This window comes from Mycteria americana, chromosome 3, assembly GCF_035582795.1.
Source record: "Mycteria americana isolate JAX WOST 10 ecotype Jacksonville Zoo and Gardens chromosome 3, USCA_MyAme_1.0, whole genome shotgun sequence".
In the NCBI taxonomy this organism is placed as follows: domain Eukaryota; kingdom Metazoa; phylum Chordata; class Aves; order Ciconiiformes; family Ciconiidae; genus Mycteria; species Mycteria americana.
In genome coordinates, this window is record NC_134367.1 from 109,816,104 (window position 1) to 109,832,701 (window position 16,598).

General features: G+C 43.2%; 1 protein-coding gene across 3 annotated transcripts in view; it reads left to right on the top strand.

The window, feature by feature from the left end:
- The window catches only part of PSEN2 (presenilin 2), a 28,130-nt gene extending 13,656 nt beyond the window's left edge, over positions 1-14,474 (top strand). The window contains exons 9-11 of one of the 3 annotated variants that reach the window (XM_075496533.1): positions 908-1,027; positions 1,366-1,484; positions 12,613-14,474. In XM_075496533.1, coding sequence (XP_075352648.1) covers positions 908-1,027; positions 1,366-1,484; positions 12,613-12,801 — 428 coding nt within the window. In that variant the 3' untranslated portion in view covers positions 12,802-14,474. Of the gene's footprint in view, positions 1-907; positions 1,028-1,365; positions 1,485-3,186; positions 7,229-12,612 lie in introns of those variants that run through there. The other 2 variants (XM_075496532.1, XM_075496534.1) reach the window with 2 other exon arrangements.
- The last annotated feature ends 2,124 nt before the right edge of the window (positions 14,475-16,598 follow it).

The following is a 16,598-nucleotide window of genomic DNA, read 5'->3' on the forward strand; positions in this document are numbered from 1 at the left end:
TATGTTAAAGCTATAAATAAATGTATGCTAATGCTTGATAACTGAACATGCTGCTTATTTCAGGATAAAGCAGCTGACATACTAACTGCAGGGACACAATCCTGCTTTGAAACTGGGTACAGAGCAGGAGCAAACTACATGCTGAGGCATACAGAATGCCACTGTGGAAGCTCTGTGTGTCCCAGATCACAGTCTGCTCGCATCTGCAGTGGCAGCATCCCCTCAGACTGACGTGGATTGGAAAGTTTGTATGAGTGCTTCTGAAACATAGGAACTATCAGATAGAGTACTATATCGCAGACTGGCTGCTTCCAAAAGCACTACCAAGGGCTCTGTTAGATGTGTTTAACAGGACAAAAAGAAAAAATTAAATCTATGAACAATGAAATGTGTCCACGTACTACACGTGAACACCCAGCCCCAATGTCAATGTGAGTCAGGGCAGAACTTTCCTCATAAATGGCAGTCCTCTTAGTCATCTATTTTTGTCATACTACCAGTTAAGGGATAGCTGAGCACCTCCACCCCAAAGATATAACAACTTGGGAGTGCATATTAAGTTGACTTGGTTTTACTTGTCATTCTAGCCTAGCAGAGCAATGCTTAGTTCTGTGTATGTACTTGCTTGTTAAAGCCATTGAACTCCTGGGTAGCTGCCAAAGAAGCTGTGAACGTGTACCCTTCCAACTGTTTCAAATAATCACACACGTATTTTCCTCAAAGCTGCTAAATGTCTCTGCTTGAACTGGTCCTGATGATCACACCTCCAAGAAACAAAGGGCTTACCCATTCCAGAGAAGCTTCACAGCAGTGTGGATTTCATGCATTAAAGCAAGTTATAAATGTAGCTACCTCTTGTGTTTCTTTTTTTTGTCTGGTCGTCTTGGCCTATCTTTGTGGAACCAAGCTGAGGATGGGAGAGAGAACCACAGGAGCCCTTCACACACAGGCTCTCAGATGTCAGAGACGAGGAGTCCCGTTCCAACCCGCCCCATCACTTCTTTCGAGGAGGTCGAGGAGGAGGAAAGTAAGGGAAGCTTCATACTTTGTTTTCAGTGTAGTCTAAATCAGTGCCTGACGTTTTTACTCATTGTGGTTAACACTCTGTTACCCAGTTTGGCCTAATTGCAGTTAACTTGAAGAGTTGTGACTGGTTGAGCAACAAAGATCTTGAGTCTGACTTTGTATTACTTCTTGCTGCTGCAGTATCTGTTCTGGGATTGTGGTTCCAGTAGCGTTTCTTGGCTACATGGACAATTTAAGCAGGAACCTTCACCTGCTCCCCAGGGGACAAGAATTTGTTCAGGAGGAAGCAGAACAGGAGGAGCAGAAGTAACGCTTGTTTTCTTTTTCCACTTCTCTCAGGGGGTGTGAAGCTGGGCCTTGGAGACTTCATATTTTACAGTGTGCTTGTTGGGAAGGCAGCTGCCACAGCTAGCGGAGACTGGAATACTACACTGGCCTGCTTTGTAGCCATTCTCATAGTAAGTGAGCAAGCTTTTAAAAACTTGGTTACAGCCTGTTTAGCACAGTGGTGTTGCCAGAAGTACTAGCACCTGAGCACTGCTAAATCTCTGCAGGTAACATGCTGGGTGTTTAGGAGAAACCACCAGTGGATTTCCCAGCCCAGTGCTCTGTCTATAAAGACAGGCTTTAAACAGCCACTGGGAGAAGCTGAATGATACGAGCTGGGAGGGAGGATTCCTCAGAGCAGAGCCAAGTGTGGAGATGGTGGGGGTGAAACAGCCCCAGGGAAAAAAGTTACAGCTGAACTCTTAGTGTGTTTGCTTCAGTGTTAAAGATTGGGGACTTCTGTCAGCCGCAAGAGTCAGTATTATGAGCCCCACATTGACTAGCAAGTGTAGTTGAAAATGTTAACTCCCTTTTTCTAAGGCGAATGGCTAAATAAGAGGATGAAGATCTGTCTTGTTCCTGTGCTCATGCTGGAAAAAAACAGGAAGGAAGGAGACTTAAAAATCCATGGAAATTATCAGTAAAAGCAGATGACAATCGTACTGTAACTGCTAAAGGACTGGGTCCTGCCAGGTCCAATGACCACACGCTGTTGAGTTTTCACCTAGGTAGAAAATAATTACTAGGAACTTGCTGTTTACACCAGCATCCTCATTGAAACTAACCAGAAGGGCAACAGCAGGAGTTTTAGAAAGTGGAGCAAAATGAATTACCCCGTCCTTCTTGGGCCTCCATTTCCCCACTTAGATCCCAAGGATAGTGAAATACAGTAACTTTCACTTGTGAAGATCATGGATCAAAAAGCATGAGAACTAGAAATGAGCTAACTTAAATAAAGTGTGTTGAGTGTAGCCTTCCTACCTCACAGGTCAGAGAAACCTATAGGATCACCTAGCTCCATATCCCGGGGTCCAGCACAGGGCCCCTTTGCTGGGGGAAATGCTCTCTCTTGTCTGTCCATGAGGCCAAATGCCCCATTCTGTTTCTTTTATGGTGCTGTTAAAATTTGTGGAGCCTAGAGTCTCTGAAGTTTTGTCATCATGGAGGAAGAAAAAAGGGCTCAGATGAGAGAGGAAATCCATACCTAAATGCACTTAGCCATACTGTCTACCCAAAATGTACAAAGCTTTCACACATGCTCAAAAAAACAGATCTTGGCCTGCTATCCAGATAAAACCAGGATTCACCTATCATAGTAAGCAATCCAGTCAAAAGAACAGCAGTAGATATTTTGTTTTGGGTTTTTGTTCTTTTTTTACCCCAAGAGACCTTGAAAACTGGGAAGGTGTTAGAAGTACATGCTGCTGTGCATTGGTCCTCTAGTGAAACTCCTTATCTGTGCAGTTCACCAGGATTTAAGTGCTTTTTATCTGCTGGATCAGTACTTAATACATAATGGCGTAGAACAAAATGTAAAATAATCTGTAAATAAATTAACCTCTCGGGGTCAGCTGTATGTCAGCACTAGCTGTTTATACCATTTTCTCAGCAGAGAGCTGTGCTCAAGATTGCTGAAGAAAATACCTGACCAGCTTGCATGAAAGATGAAGGCGTGCGCAAACGCACCTCATGCCACTGGTAGTTCAGACAGGCTTCAATTGCTGTACAGTGTATATAGCTTATTGTTTGTATATTAGTTTGTTGATGAGGGGTAACATTTCTGGGCTTCTTACTATATCTCCTTGTGTTTTTTATTCTCTTTGTCTCTGGCAGGGTTTATGCTTAACTCTTTTATTACTGGCTGTTTTTAAGAAAGCACTGCCTGCTCTTCCCATCTCCATCACCTTTGGCTTGGTCTTTTACTTCTCGACAGACAACCTTGTGCGACCGTTCATGGACACCCTGGCCTCCCACCAGCTGTATATTTAGAAGAAGTGGGAGTTAAAGGATTATTTTTAAAGCTTTGCTGTGAAGTATGGTACACTGTTTGGAATAAGTGATAAAGTTTTACACTTAGTGCCATATATTTGTAAGGAAAACACTAACTCTGTGACATGATGTGTACTAATCTAATAATTACATGTTGAACTGAGATTTTTCACAGGACTCTTGGACTCCAATGAAAAGCCTGGCTCACTGCTCATGTGAGAGCATTACTTCTATGTTATTTGATGTGCACACTGGCCGTTGTGAGCACAGAAACCTGTATGTAGCATGGGACACAGGAGAGGTGAAGAATCTGATCTGTGCTTCCAGAAGCTAAGGTGTTTTAGCCCTGGAATTGCAGTCAAGTTTAACTGTACTCTAGAATTGCTAATGCTTCACACTTTCGAAGTGTTGTGCAAACATGCAGTACAAGTTCTACTTGTAATCAGAAAAGCATAGCAGTCAGCATGCACAGAACAAAGCCGTGCGTTACACCTGGTCGTGAGCATTAGAGAAGTAAGTGAGGCTGAACTTCATAAGCTGGCCTCTGTGCACACAACTTCTGTTGAAATTGCCCCAGATGCCTATTTATTCTGACCTTAGTCAGACATAGTGAGCCATGATGGATCTAGACAGGATGTCAGTGGTGGGACGTTTAAACATCAGGCTTCTGGTTCTGAGCGCATCCACCACTGCAGCTAACAGCTGAAGGCAGGGCTGCCCGTTCCAGCGCATCAGATCCTCAGCGTGGGAAGACAGATACTTTTTCCTGTCTCCTCCCAGGATTTTATCTTTTTGGAAATCTTTTTCTGGGTCTATACTACAATCCTCAAATTACCATAAGGTGGAAATTACTGCACAACTCCAGTAAATCAGTTGACCTGTAACTTCTTGTGTGTGTTTCTGGTCTGATTTCTGTGCATTGTTGTAACCACTCCAAAGGAAGGTTTACCTTCCCTTTATGAAGAGGTCCTCTTACACCGATTGAGGCTTGGTTTACCTAGTTTTTGGTACTGTTTAAAGATTTATTTATTTTTTTTAATTACAAATTTAAAAATAGCTATTTAATGTCAAAGGGACTCTTTTGGAAATACCCTGTCACAGTTTCTATCAAAATATGGGGGTGCAAACTTTAATCTGCTGTTACATAACTCTACATAAGGCATCATTAATGCTAGGAACGTTTACACAGCCTCAAGTGAGTTCATTAAAAAAAAAAAAAAAAAAAGCACAGTGCCTGTTGCCAGTAAAAAATACAGGTCTGACTGAACCTTACTGCTTTCTCCACCTTTTAAAATCTTTTATTTCTACTCCAAGAGTCAGTTTTTTAGAAATAGCCAAGTTCTGTGATTTTTTTTTTTCCTTTTCTTTTAACTTGAGTGTCTATTACACAAACAAGCTCTGTTTTCTTTGGCAGCTGATCAATGTCAGTGTTTCAAAATGTAACATTATGCAAGATTTTGTGAATAATGCGATGTCATTGAGAGATGCAGAATTTCATCTCTGAAAATACTTTTTAGATAAGGCTTTGAACTACGCATTTTTAAGGTAGTGCTTTTTCCAATAGACTTGTTCAAGCTAATCTACTTTGATATTTAACAAGGACATCAAACAGGTGATTCAAACAAATTTTTAAAAAGTGTGTAAGGGTTTTTACGAGTTGTGTGTGTCTCAGACAAGTAATTCTTGCTCTTTATTTAGTTTTCTGTCCTCATTTCTTACACTTGCAATATTTGGACTTAACAGCTGCACAGAGTTAATTATTACTAAAAGGTATTTCCTTTGGAAATGTAAATCACTAGAGCTCTGTCTGCTGATTTTTAAGGTTTATGTGAGAGTTGGGTTTTCTTTTTGTTTGTTTGTTTTTTGGGTTTGGTTGGTGGTTGTTTTTTTTTTTTTTTTTTTTAAAACTAAAACGGTTATGGGGCCAAATCGGAATACAATCACTTGCAAACATGATTTTACTTTTTCATTGTGTGGTGTAGAAAGGATGTGAAATATTATATGTACTAGAAGGAAAATCCTGCTTGGCTTAACAGGGTTATAGCATATTGTTAGAAACAATTTATTTCTATGAAAGCAGAGTTGATATTTGAAGGAAACTGGGGGGGTACCTTCAAATACTGAAGGATCACTACTGGAGATGCTGGTTTTCTGCAGATTTGTGCTTGACAAAGACTGGCCTTCCACTGAGCAATTCTGCATAACTTATAAAAATTGTAATTTAAAAGGTAACTGAGCAACAGATTCTGTCAGTGCAACAAAATGTATTGTCCTGGTGAGTGATAGGAGTATATCACCTATATACTGGAGTGATTTTAATTGTGTAAAAATTCATAGGTATTTACTACAAATATTTATATTCACTGTGTGTGTGTATATACATACATACACACAAGTTTTAAAAATTATATTGAGTGATTTCTCATCTCATTTGACATTTTCGCCTGTGCATAAAGTGAAGTTTTGTTAGTGATGTTAACATTGTGCAGCATGGCCTAAGATGTGAAAAGGGAGAGGGCAAGATTTACTCTACTCCCTAGTGGGCTACTACATGAGATACTGACTCAGTGACCTGGCAACTTGAATGAGCAAAGCATTTGTCTGTCTACTATGTTCATTCACTGTTTTCAACTTGCTGCACGCTCTGCTGAACTGCACTCTCTTTCACCCTGAAGAAATCCTAATACTCCCACTCATGCACATCCTTGAAAAAGCACAGCTGTCAGGTAGGCTGGGGTGACACCCGTTTTGATGCAGGTGTCACTCAACAGCCTGGAGTCCTATAGGAGATGCCATGTGTTGCCATTTTCCTACATGATCCCTGTCACACCCACTCTTCCTCTCCAGTCTAAAATGAGTGTCTCGTTGCATCTAGTCTCAAATGTGGCTTGGGCATACACCAATCTCTTAACGTGTAAGACTGAAGCTATGTCCATGAACAAAAACGTAGTGGTAAGCCTGCCTAATGCAAACTGAAGCTTTTCATTGGTGGGAGATATGCGGCCTCCTTGCAGCATTTAGTGCCTTTTTTAGAAGCATGTGCAGTTCAACCAGTTTGGTATTGTTACCTTCTGACCATGCAGTTGCTGTTTGTGCTTATTGCTGTGTTTCCTTCTTGCCACTTCGTTGTTGCTTTTGGTTTTGATTGCTTCGAGGTTGTTTTGTTTAAAGTGTCTACTGTGCATCAAAGACTGGAGGTGCATTCTGCCTGCAGAGAGTGCACAAGAAGCAGCACAGTCATAAAGAAAGTACGAGAAGCAGGCACTCCTTGCAGAACCACGCAGTGCTTCCACAGCAGCTCTCATCGGATACTCAAGGTCTCATTCATAAAACCTAACTTCAGGCTCTTAAGGGAAGTCCCTCAGAAAGGAGTTGATCTGTGCTAGAAATGTCATCTCCTGGTTCACTCCTCATCAGAGAGAAAAGGACAGATTTGTAATATGAAGTGTCTCAGCAAGAGCTTTATAAACACTGCTGAAGCTGGGCCAACGAGGGTTAGTAGATACAGGAAGATCACAGCACACGCCTACCACAGTCAGGAAAAGGAGCAGTGGTCTGCTCTCCCATACCTTCTTTGCACCAGTCACTAATGAAGTCTCCTTCATGGGGCAATCGGATGAAGTTAGATGGACCTTCTCTCTGAGTAAATGGCACTTGCTGACAGGACTCTGGTGAAGAATAGCTCAAGGCCCACTGTCCTTGCAAAAGAAAGTATTTGGAGGTTTCCCTGCTACTCCCAAACCAGTAAATTTCTCTGCTTTCTTCTTGCCTTCCTAGGTACTTCCAGTTAATCACACAGTGTGTTTGCCTTCCTCTTCCTTGTAACTCAAATTGCATTTGGGTTTAAATTAAATATACAGTTATTTTTCTTTATTGTTTCCCTCAGTCCCTGGTCTCCCTGTTTCTGCATTAGAGGTGCTCCTTGGCAGCCACGGGAGGGCAGTAAGTCTGTATGGAGAAGTACCAGCCATTTTAAAGTACTCTGCTGTGTGCCCCTTGTTTTTTCAATGAGGCTGAAGGCCCTGGAGTCTCCCTCACGGCAGGGAGAAAGCAGGCACCCCACACCCCAGAACAGCTGCAGTTTTGGCACAGCAAGGGAGAGGCTTTGAGTCAGAGTCGGCTCACACTGTACCAGAATCCATTTAAAACCAGCTGGTTTCAATGTGATGCTGTGTTCAGCACTGCAACTCTGGGTGAGGTGCTGCTGTTACATTGCACACTCCATTTTCTTTGGGTCCCCCCTATTTTTTTTTTTTAAAGCATTCAGCCCTAGTTTCAGTCCTACAAACACCAAGCATAAGTCAGGGGCTCCTCCAGACATCGCTAAATTAGATTTTCTTCTGAGCATCTTCAAGAAGCAAAGGAATAATTATACTTGCTGTTTTGTCATTCCTGTTCTCACTTGCAGTCTCCTGTTCGGTCCTAGCAGGTCTTGCTAATCTGGGGAGGGAAAAAAAAAAAAAAAAAATTACACTGCTGTCATTCCAGCTCTCAGCACTGGGAAATCGAGGGTCTAGCTAGATCATGTTGTCTGTGCCGTCAGGAGCACCAGGGGCTATCGAGTTTTCTTGAACTCAGTTGCTTTATAAGAGGGCAGCCTGGACAAATGTCGTATCTTTGCCAGAACTTCTCCTACCACACTATTCATATGCCCCCTAACACACTTGGGTCCCTTGTTGAATTTATCCTTGCTTCCCCTGTCCCCAGTAAGGTAAAGTGATGTGAGCTGTTCCCGTTCTACAAATGGGAAACAGAGCAAGAGTAAGAGAGTAAATGCTGCTTTTAAGCTTGGTTACATAAGAAAGATCTGCCCACATCAGATCAAGGCATCAAATGTGATTGCACAAGTCACTATCCTTCCTTTTACATCTTCCTTTTGCTGCAGGTTTGCTATCACCTATCTTTTCCCACTCTAAATTCAAGACATTTGCCCTAGTTACTCAAGGAGCTAAGTGAATATGAACTGTTGTCTTCTCTTTCGTGTGACACGTTTGTTTGACAGGTGCCCAAGAGCACAGTGTGGGAAGTGGCAGTGCTCAGCACTATTTATGGCTCAGTATTAAAAAGATATAAATAAATAGAGACTTTGAAGTGGAACTAGCTAAACTTCTTGATATAGAAACCTGAGAGAGGTACAGGGCCAAGTAGTTGGAATGGAAGTTTTCCAAAACTGGGAACTGTTTGAGTCCTATCAAATGCAGCCTGAACTAAGTGACAGCTCCCAAGGCCAACTCAGGATTAGGTTTGTGCAGAAATAAATGGTGTGAAGCCTGGCACTCCCGAACTGCCTTGCAGGGCCTGAAGAATCAGAAGGGGGCAGAGTAGGAAAGCTATTAGGCCTGTTTTCTCCTATATCATTGGTTCCTATGATTTCAGGGAGACCTTGCTCACCCCAGTATAAAATGTGAGTAAGTCCACAGCTAACTTGCATTTAAGCAGAGTAGGAACAATGTAAAAAGAGCGTGAGAGCAAGTATGGAAAACTGATCCAACCTTTTAACTTACGCCATGCCATCCTCAATCTTTACAAAGCTAAATATAAGCAATTACAGTTCTCCCTGACTTGGTAGAGCCGTATCTATTTATGAAAGAACCTGAGTATTCCTTCAAAACTGGTGTAAGGCAAGCAAGATCTCCAGAGCTGGAGGTAGGTATTCAGTATTATTTTTAATGCTACCTGTCCACAGCTTTGATATACCACCAGTCAGTAGCAATAAAATGCCAGTAGCATTAACAATTAGTCCAACAGGAACTTCTTACTCCTTCATCATGCCAGAAAACATATGCCCTCTCTAAATATGGCCTTTGTAATATTCTGGGAAGTTCAAATTTGAGCTATTTTTTTTCTCCAAATTTTGTGCTAATAGTTAGTCTTCCAGCACTGAAGAGGCATGAAAACCTTTCTCCTTTCATGCCTTTCTCCCAAGAGGCATGAAAACCATTTGACTTTCTTCTTTAATAAGGAAAAAAAAAAAAGTTATTTCTGTCCCTATGTGATTTGGGTGGGCAAGCTAAGAACTGAAATGGCAAACACACTGAATGATTTCAGATAACTCATCATGCTGCCAATTCAAACTCTGGGTTGTGCAGAAAACTAACGGGGAATAGAAATCCAGCAAATACATTTGGCTATAGAGGCTGTGGCCAGTCAGCCTAGGGAAGAATACAAGGTTAGAAAAAACAAAACATACCTGAGGCATGGCTTAGATTTACAAAAGAGGACTGGGGTGCTGCCTGTAATGGCAGTGCAACTATAGCTTTAAAGACTTAAACAGGATGGGAAAATGAGGGCTAGCAGGGGACATAAAGCAATACCAAAGGCACTTAGCCCATAAAGGGTTAGGCCACCTTCCTTGCTACCATTGTGTGTGTGCATGCTTTTCAGTGCCATCATGAAATAGGAGTGCTGCTGCAGAGAACAGGGAGAACATCCATCTTCCAGGACATGAACCATGTTTCCTGTGCTTTGAAAGCAGGCCACCAGTTAAACTGAAGTGACAGTTGTTGATGTCCATGGAGTGGATGGCACAGGATGTAGTCACTGTCCAGGCTTCATCATTAGATACTGTATCTAGCGGGATTGCTGCAGGAAAGCGACATCTTTGTGCTCCCACCTGGGGCTCCTCCAGGCTAGAAATCTCGGAAGCGTCTGGGAGTTGATGGGAGAGTGAACCTGCACTGCTGGTTCTTGGCACCGCTGTGCCTGAAGGCAAGCTCTTTTCCCTATGCACAGCTACAGAGCATGTTGAAATTACTCTGCTGTGCTTCCACTGAGGCTTTCTAAGCACTTTAGGAGTCAGACTTCAAGAGCACAACAGAGCAGAAGAATGCCATTAGCCCTATTTTACAGATAGGACTTGAATAATTTGCTCAGGGTCAAATGAAGGGCTTAACCTGGATGTCTGGACCATCTCTTGATCAGTCATTCCTTCCAGAGGCTTGTATTAACTGCTGGTGTCTCCCTCTTAGCTGCACTTGGGTACGTGTCAGCTGGGATATTCTGCCACCAATCAATCTCTCTCTCCAGGTATGCAGACACAGATGTAGATACTAGAGGTCAGATTATGCAGTCCTTCTCAACTGACCCCAGGAATTGGATCAATAGCCACAGCAAAGCAGAAAAAGGGTCAGTCGGCATCCAAAGGTAGCAATGATTCTGCTTTCCCCCTAGACTGACTGCTAGAAGTAAATTGTCAGGACTACCTGCGAATCACCTTCAGGCAAGTGGACAGAGCTTATGAGTTTGTCCGTTTGCCACACAGGCAGTCAGAAAACCCCTGCACCTTTCCCTGTCTCACTCCCCCACCTTGCTGCATGTTGGAACAGTGAGGCAAGATGCCAGGAAGCCAGAACAAGGACCGGCTCTCAGGGCAGTGAAAGAAAACACGTTGTCTTGGGGACAATTCCAGGCTGGGGCAAAGTGGCTCACTGCTCTCCAGCGATGTGACACATGGCAATGCTGTGCCAAAAGCTGGGGGCAATGGCTGAGTTTGGCAGCACACTTTACCATTACCCAGCAGAGCAACCTCTGATGACTAGTGTTAATTCTTAGTTCCAGTAAAGTGTTCAAAAATAGCCCTGATTCTCCATATTCTCTGGCTCCAGCTTGCCTTCCCGTTTAGAACAACTCTGCGCAAACTGTTCCAGATAACCCTTCTGTCCATTGTAAAAGGCTCTTTAGAGTGGCTAAATGCAGGCAAAGGACGGGCTTCTGTTTGCCTAGCTTCAAAATTAATTTGCCACGTTTACCCAGGAGGTGAATGGCTTTGCTAGTTATCATCTGTAAAGTGAATCCTGGCTGGAAGCTACAAAGAACTGAGCCTTTCCACTATGCCTGTGCAGGATCGATTGAGGTACATGTAATCAATCAGGTGGCAAGAGGAGAGGGCAAAGCACTCACCAAACTATGCAAGCAAATGCAGTTTACAATGAGCAGAAACAACTGATCTGTCTAGCCTAGAGATAAAGAAGAATTACAGACTGAATAATGTTTAACCAAGTCTCACAGATTTGGGGAGAAACAGAAATACCGTATTCTTGAGGCACGCAGCTGCTGCGCTCTTTTCAACTTCACCTCATCTAAAATGGCTTTGCTTGATACCTGTAAAAAGCACTGTTGTGCAACAGAATTTGAACAGGCAAGCACAATATTGTGAATGTTTTACTACACTAATTGCTAAGGTGGCAGGGGCAAGGTGCCTGTCCCACACGCTATCCAAAGACAAGGACTGGTATCACTTTCTTCCATTTAGTGCTTCTATGTGCAGCCTCTCCACCTGGTACTGTCCTTCTCTCAACGTACTCCACCCCCATGGGCTTGTCTCCAATTTTCCAAAGCACACGGTACCTGCTTGGCACCCATGTGGCAAAGACTGGAGGGAGCAGTGGGTGGCATGAGCCACAGCCGAGTGTGGGGTGGTGGCGTATGCGTGGGATGGTGGCGTATGCGTGGCGTGCTGCACAACTTTTTCTGGCAGTCCTGTGTCAGTGATGAACATGTTTGTAGCTTGGGCTTGTTGTGGCTTGTTACCACCTCATCTAGAGAATAACACCTAGTTTTGTTTTCTTTCATAACCTAAAGAGAGAAAAAAAATCCATGTACTTATATGTAAATTTCCAGTTTGTGAGAACATATTTGCAACACTTCTTTTCCCCCAGTGGGAGAGAAAATCATGTTTTCCAGCCTGCTGAGCATGTGTATGTGGAGGGCAAGGGCAAACACTGGTGAAAGACAACGAGGCTGTGATCTGCCTCACATCCCTGACAAGAGAAATCCAGGCAGGTACCCTCTAAAATGCCTGGAGAGTAGACTTGCTACTTTTTCCCCAAATAATTATTAGAGATAACCCTAGCATTGGTGGGCCTGCACCCACCTCCTATTAAGAGTTCAGTACTCTACAGTCAATGCCCTGGAGCTATACAGCATGAGCCACAAATACCCTGTCAAGAGCCACTGCAGTCTGTTCTGGATAGATGATAGCAGGAGACAAGAAATGCTCGAGCCTTAGGCTTTGCTACCAACGCTGGCCTCCCAGGCCTGTGTTGGTCTCTTCCCTGCAGACCCACAGAGATAATAAATCACCTCTGTGGTTTGACACCCTGCACCTTTCCTTCCCCAAACCAGCCCCTCTCTGGGTGACACAGAATGGGTGAGCAGTGTGAGCAGGGGCACAGAGAGGCACCTGTGAAGGTAGCTTTCTCAGCAGGGCAAAACCTAGGTGGCAAAGGCAAGGTTTTTGTGTCTTCTTCTCCCTCCTTTTTTCTCAACTAGGGGACAAGGCAGCCCTTCAGCAGTCCTCTCCCCTCCACAGAATGTGATGGCCACCCGTGCCCACCTCCTCCCAGCCAGGGGGCTAGGGGCCCTCCAGCAGCCCCACTGGTGTTCCCTGCTCTCTCCAGCTGTGCAGAGCAAGGCTGCTCGCTGAAAGCCCTGGAAGGAAAATGCGAGGGGAAACCATGAGATACCCCATCCTGCTCCCTGCACTGTGTCTTCCTCTTAGACAGAAAAGATTTGTCTCGAGAACTGCCACAGTGGCTCCTTCTGACAGCACTAAATCATCTTAAAAATAAAGTGCTCACTGACTAAATGAAATTGAGCCTTGTCTCCTTCCCTTTGCAGTGAGGGGAGAGAGAAAGGAAGGAGAAGTGCAAAGAATGCCTGAGTGCTTTGGGATGAAAATACACAGTTCAGGAATCAGAGAAGTCCAAAGTGTTACAAAAATAGCTCATCATTTGGACTATGATGATACTGGACGTGCATCTACCACTGACTGAGTCAGAGAGATCTCATTTCTTTACAAGGCTGTTGCTCTCATTCTTGGCCATAAAGCCATGTAAATAATATATGGTACAAACGGCGTCATTGAAACCTGCCAAAGTTTTGAAATACCTACCAGTTAACTACTAAAACCAAGCCACCTGTCCAGTGACTTCTCCTTGAGCTGTTCCAGTTCATCATCCCTGTATTACTATAATATGTTGATGGAACACCATAAATCTATGTAGTCAGATAAGACATTCCTCCTGCTCTGAAGAAATTACCCTCTAAAGAACATGAGTGAACACAAGGCAAAATTCCTCAAGAGGTATTTTATCTGAGCCTCAGTGGTTGCTTGGAGAAGGAGAACAGAGGGAAGCATTTCCAGAGCAGCTTTTGCTTTGTGGTTAGCTGTGTGAACACAGAAGGATGGTGACGTATATTTTATTGTGGTCAGAGAAACAGCTTGGGCCTGTCCTATGCAAGAGGATTTCTGAGTGTTCTCTGCATAGCCTGGATACTTGTCAACCTAATGACATGACCAATAGCTGCTTAATTGAGACTCCATTAACTCTTTTTTTCTGCAGGTTAGTTTTCTGCCTACTAATTTCCTGTGGCAACGGAGGCCTTCTTACTGCAGGGCCCAAAGATCCTTCCAGGCTCTGGTTCTCCAAATTTTTTTGTTTGTAGAAGTTCAGTCACTCTGGCCCATTCCTCTCTGTTCCTCTCTGGGAACTTGGCCCACTTTGTACGAGGCTTTAAAGAAGCCAGCTTTCACCGGGTTCTTCAAAGCAGTCAGCAGCAGAGCTGCCAGAGCTTTTCTTGGGTGTTCCCTGGCACCCAGTAAGTGGCGAGCTGCTAGGTGGTGAGCAAACAGACGCCTCTCAGAAAACAGCAAACAGGAGAAGGAAGGAAAGCAACCCCACCCAAAGGCTGACAGCGACCCTGCTGGAAGTCACAGTCAAAGAGCCCTAGACTTGCTCTTCCCAGGGCCCTTCTTGCTGCTTCTACCCCAGACCCGCAGCAGAGCTGTTTATGCACCTCATGAAATTGCATCATTAAGCCTTTCGTTATATAAGTATCAACAGGCAATACGAGGTGACAATATGATGGCATGGCTAAAGCAGCTGCTACAGCGTCAGGACTTCCAGCTGCTACATCAAGCTTTCCCACTGACCTTGGGTAAGGTACTGACCTCTCTCTGACTTGCAAAATCAGGATATTGAAGAATTAAATAATCTTCAACAAACCATTTTAACATCAGTAGAGAGAAGGCTCTGGGAAAGTATGACTCATTATTAGTTATAATTTAAATTTATTATAATTTCCATTATATGTATATATTATGAGGATAGATATGTCATTATAGTATTTATAGCTGTATTGTAATTTATATTATAATCAAATTTACCATACTTATTATAATTTAATAAAAGATTGATTTATATAATCCTCATACATGTAAGATTCTTACCAGAAATGCTCACGTTTCTGGATAAGGCAGCAAGTATGTTGAAATTTGACTGAATATAAGACTACTGAACAAGATGTGAGAAGCAAATGACAGTTGTAATGCCAAAGATGTGTTGTGGCTCATTTCTTAATAATGTTCACTTCTTGTTCTTATAGGTAATCAAGAGACTCCTCAAAATCCGGGAACTTGCTTTTTCACAGGACTGCTCTGGCTTGCTCTGTAAATTCAGATCTGCATTGCACAGATCTGCAAAAGAATGCAGGCACATAGCACAAAAATTACATGAGTTTTAGACACCGAAATAAAAACTTTTAACCTGAACAACCTCATTCTGCTGTCACATCACACTGGAGGCACTAAGGCATCAATGGATGCCAGCGTTTAGGTTTTTACATAGAAGTTTCCCAAGTTTCTTCTCTCTACCCTGCTTGGAAGGGCTTTATCTGGCAAGTGTTTGCATAGCACATTTAGCAGATCAGCTCCTACACAAACTCTGACAATTGATTCAAAGCATGGGTGAAGCAGGTGTCACTGCTGTTTTACCTACAATCCTTTGGTGGAGGGCACAAAACCAGAATGGGGTAGCCTGGGCTGATCCCCACAGGATTCTCGTTCCATGTCTCCTGCCTGTAAACAAGGCACAGTTTGCACAAGGGCAGACTGTAAATTTGTCTGGGATTTGGAAGGGATGGAGGAGTGATCCATTCTCATTTCCTCTTGCTGAGCTTTCCCATTGTGTAGAACATAATAATAAATAATAAGAATATGAATAATGCTGGAGAGAGAAGGCAAGAGCATGCATAACAATTAGGGTCCCGATGTGAGGGTGGAGTGCTGTAAGTCTTCACAAGCAGAGAGGGAACCTGAATTTGGACCTCCCAAAGCCCATGGAAACTGCCAACCACCAGGCTGTTACATAAACCACTGATACACTGATAGTCTTTCTGAAGAAAAGGATGGTCTATTTTTGAAGTACAGCACTCTGCTCCTTCTTTTTTCCAGGGTTCAGGGCTGTAAATTTTATAATTGGTAGCACTGAACCGATCCCAAGTATTGACAAGTATATTTTCTCTTTTACCATTTTTCTCCAGTTTACAGGGAGAACTTGCATGGCTTCTGCCATGGAACAATTCTCCCAGTGCTTTACATACACCATGTTTGACTTTTTATTTAGGATTGTGGACACAGTTCGGCAACCATCCCCACAAAAGTTAGCCTCTGGATTCTGGACTGTGAGTCCTGGGTGTTGTGCCCCTAGTCCCCTCAAGAACTAAAACGTAACAGAAAAGCACATAAAGTATCTGCTCCCAGCAGCTTCAGTCCAGCTTTCACTCCCACCTCTTTGCATTCCAAATCGGGTGGGAAAACAGACACTTCTTTAGTCTAAGTATAGAAAGAGCTAGCCTTGCACTCAAGTTCAAGGGGTCTTTTAAGGCTGCAGAAAGCCTGGCAACAGAAGGTGTGATGCAAATTGAACAGCAGTGGCAGAAATACCCAATGGTTTACCACGTGGGAATAAAGGGAACCAGCCAGGCCTGTCTTTGAAAGATGGGGAGAGCTTTATCCTGTGCTTGTTCTGCCTACATCTCAAACCATGACAGTGTGTTCATGCAGAAACCCATGCAGTTCTCCGTGCTCAGCACAGTGAGTAAGACACATTTCACAATTAATGCCGAGCTGACGCAAGCAAAGTGATGTTACACAGAAACTTAGAACTGACATCCAAATTCAGTATAGGAGTAGATAAAAGAGCGTCCTTAGAAAAGACATCTGAAACATATCTCCTTCCAGATGAGGGTAAAGATGATCTTTCCTTTAGAGAAAATAGTATGGAACTAACCACAAACAGAACAGTTAATTCGTATGCATTTCTGGAAGTGTCAGTATTGAAATTAAGAAAACTAGGCATTTTTTTGACAAAACTTTTCAAGGCTGGTATCTTATTGCAGCCATGTTTTTGCATCACCTAACACATCCAGTCTCCATCCCATTCTCAAACATGCAAGTGTCATGTTTGGCCTTTCCA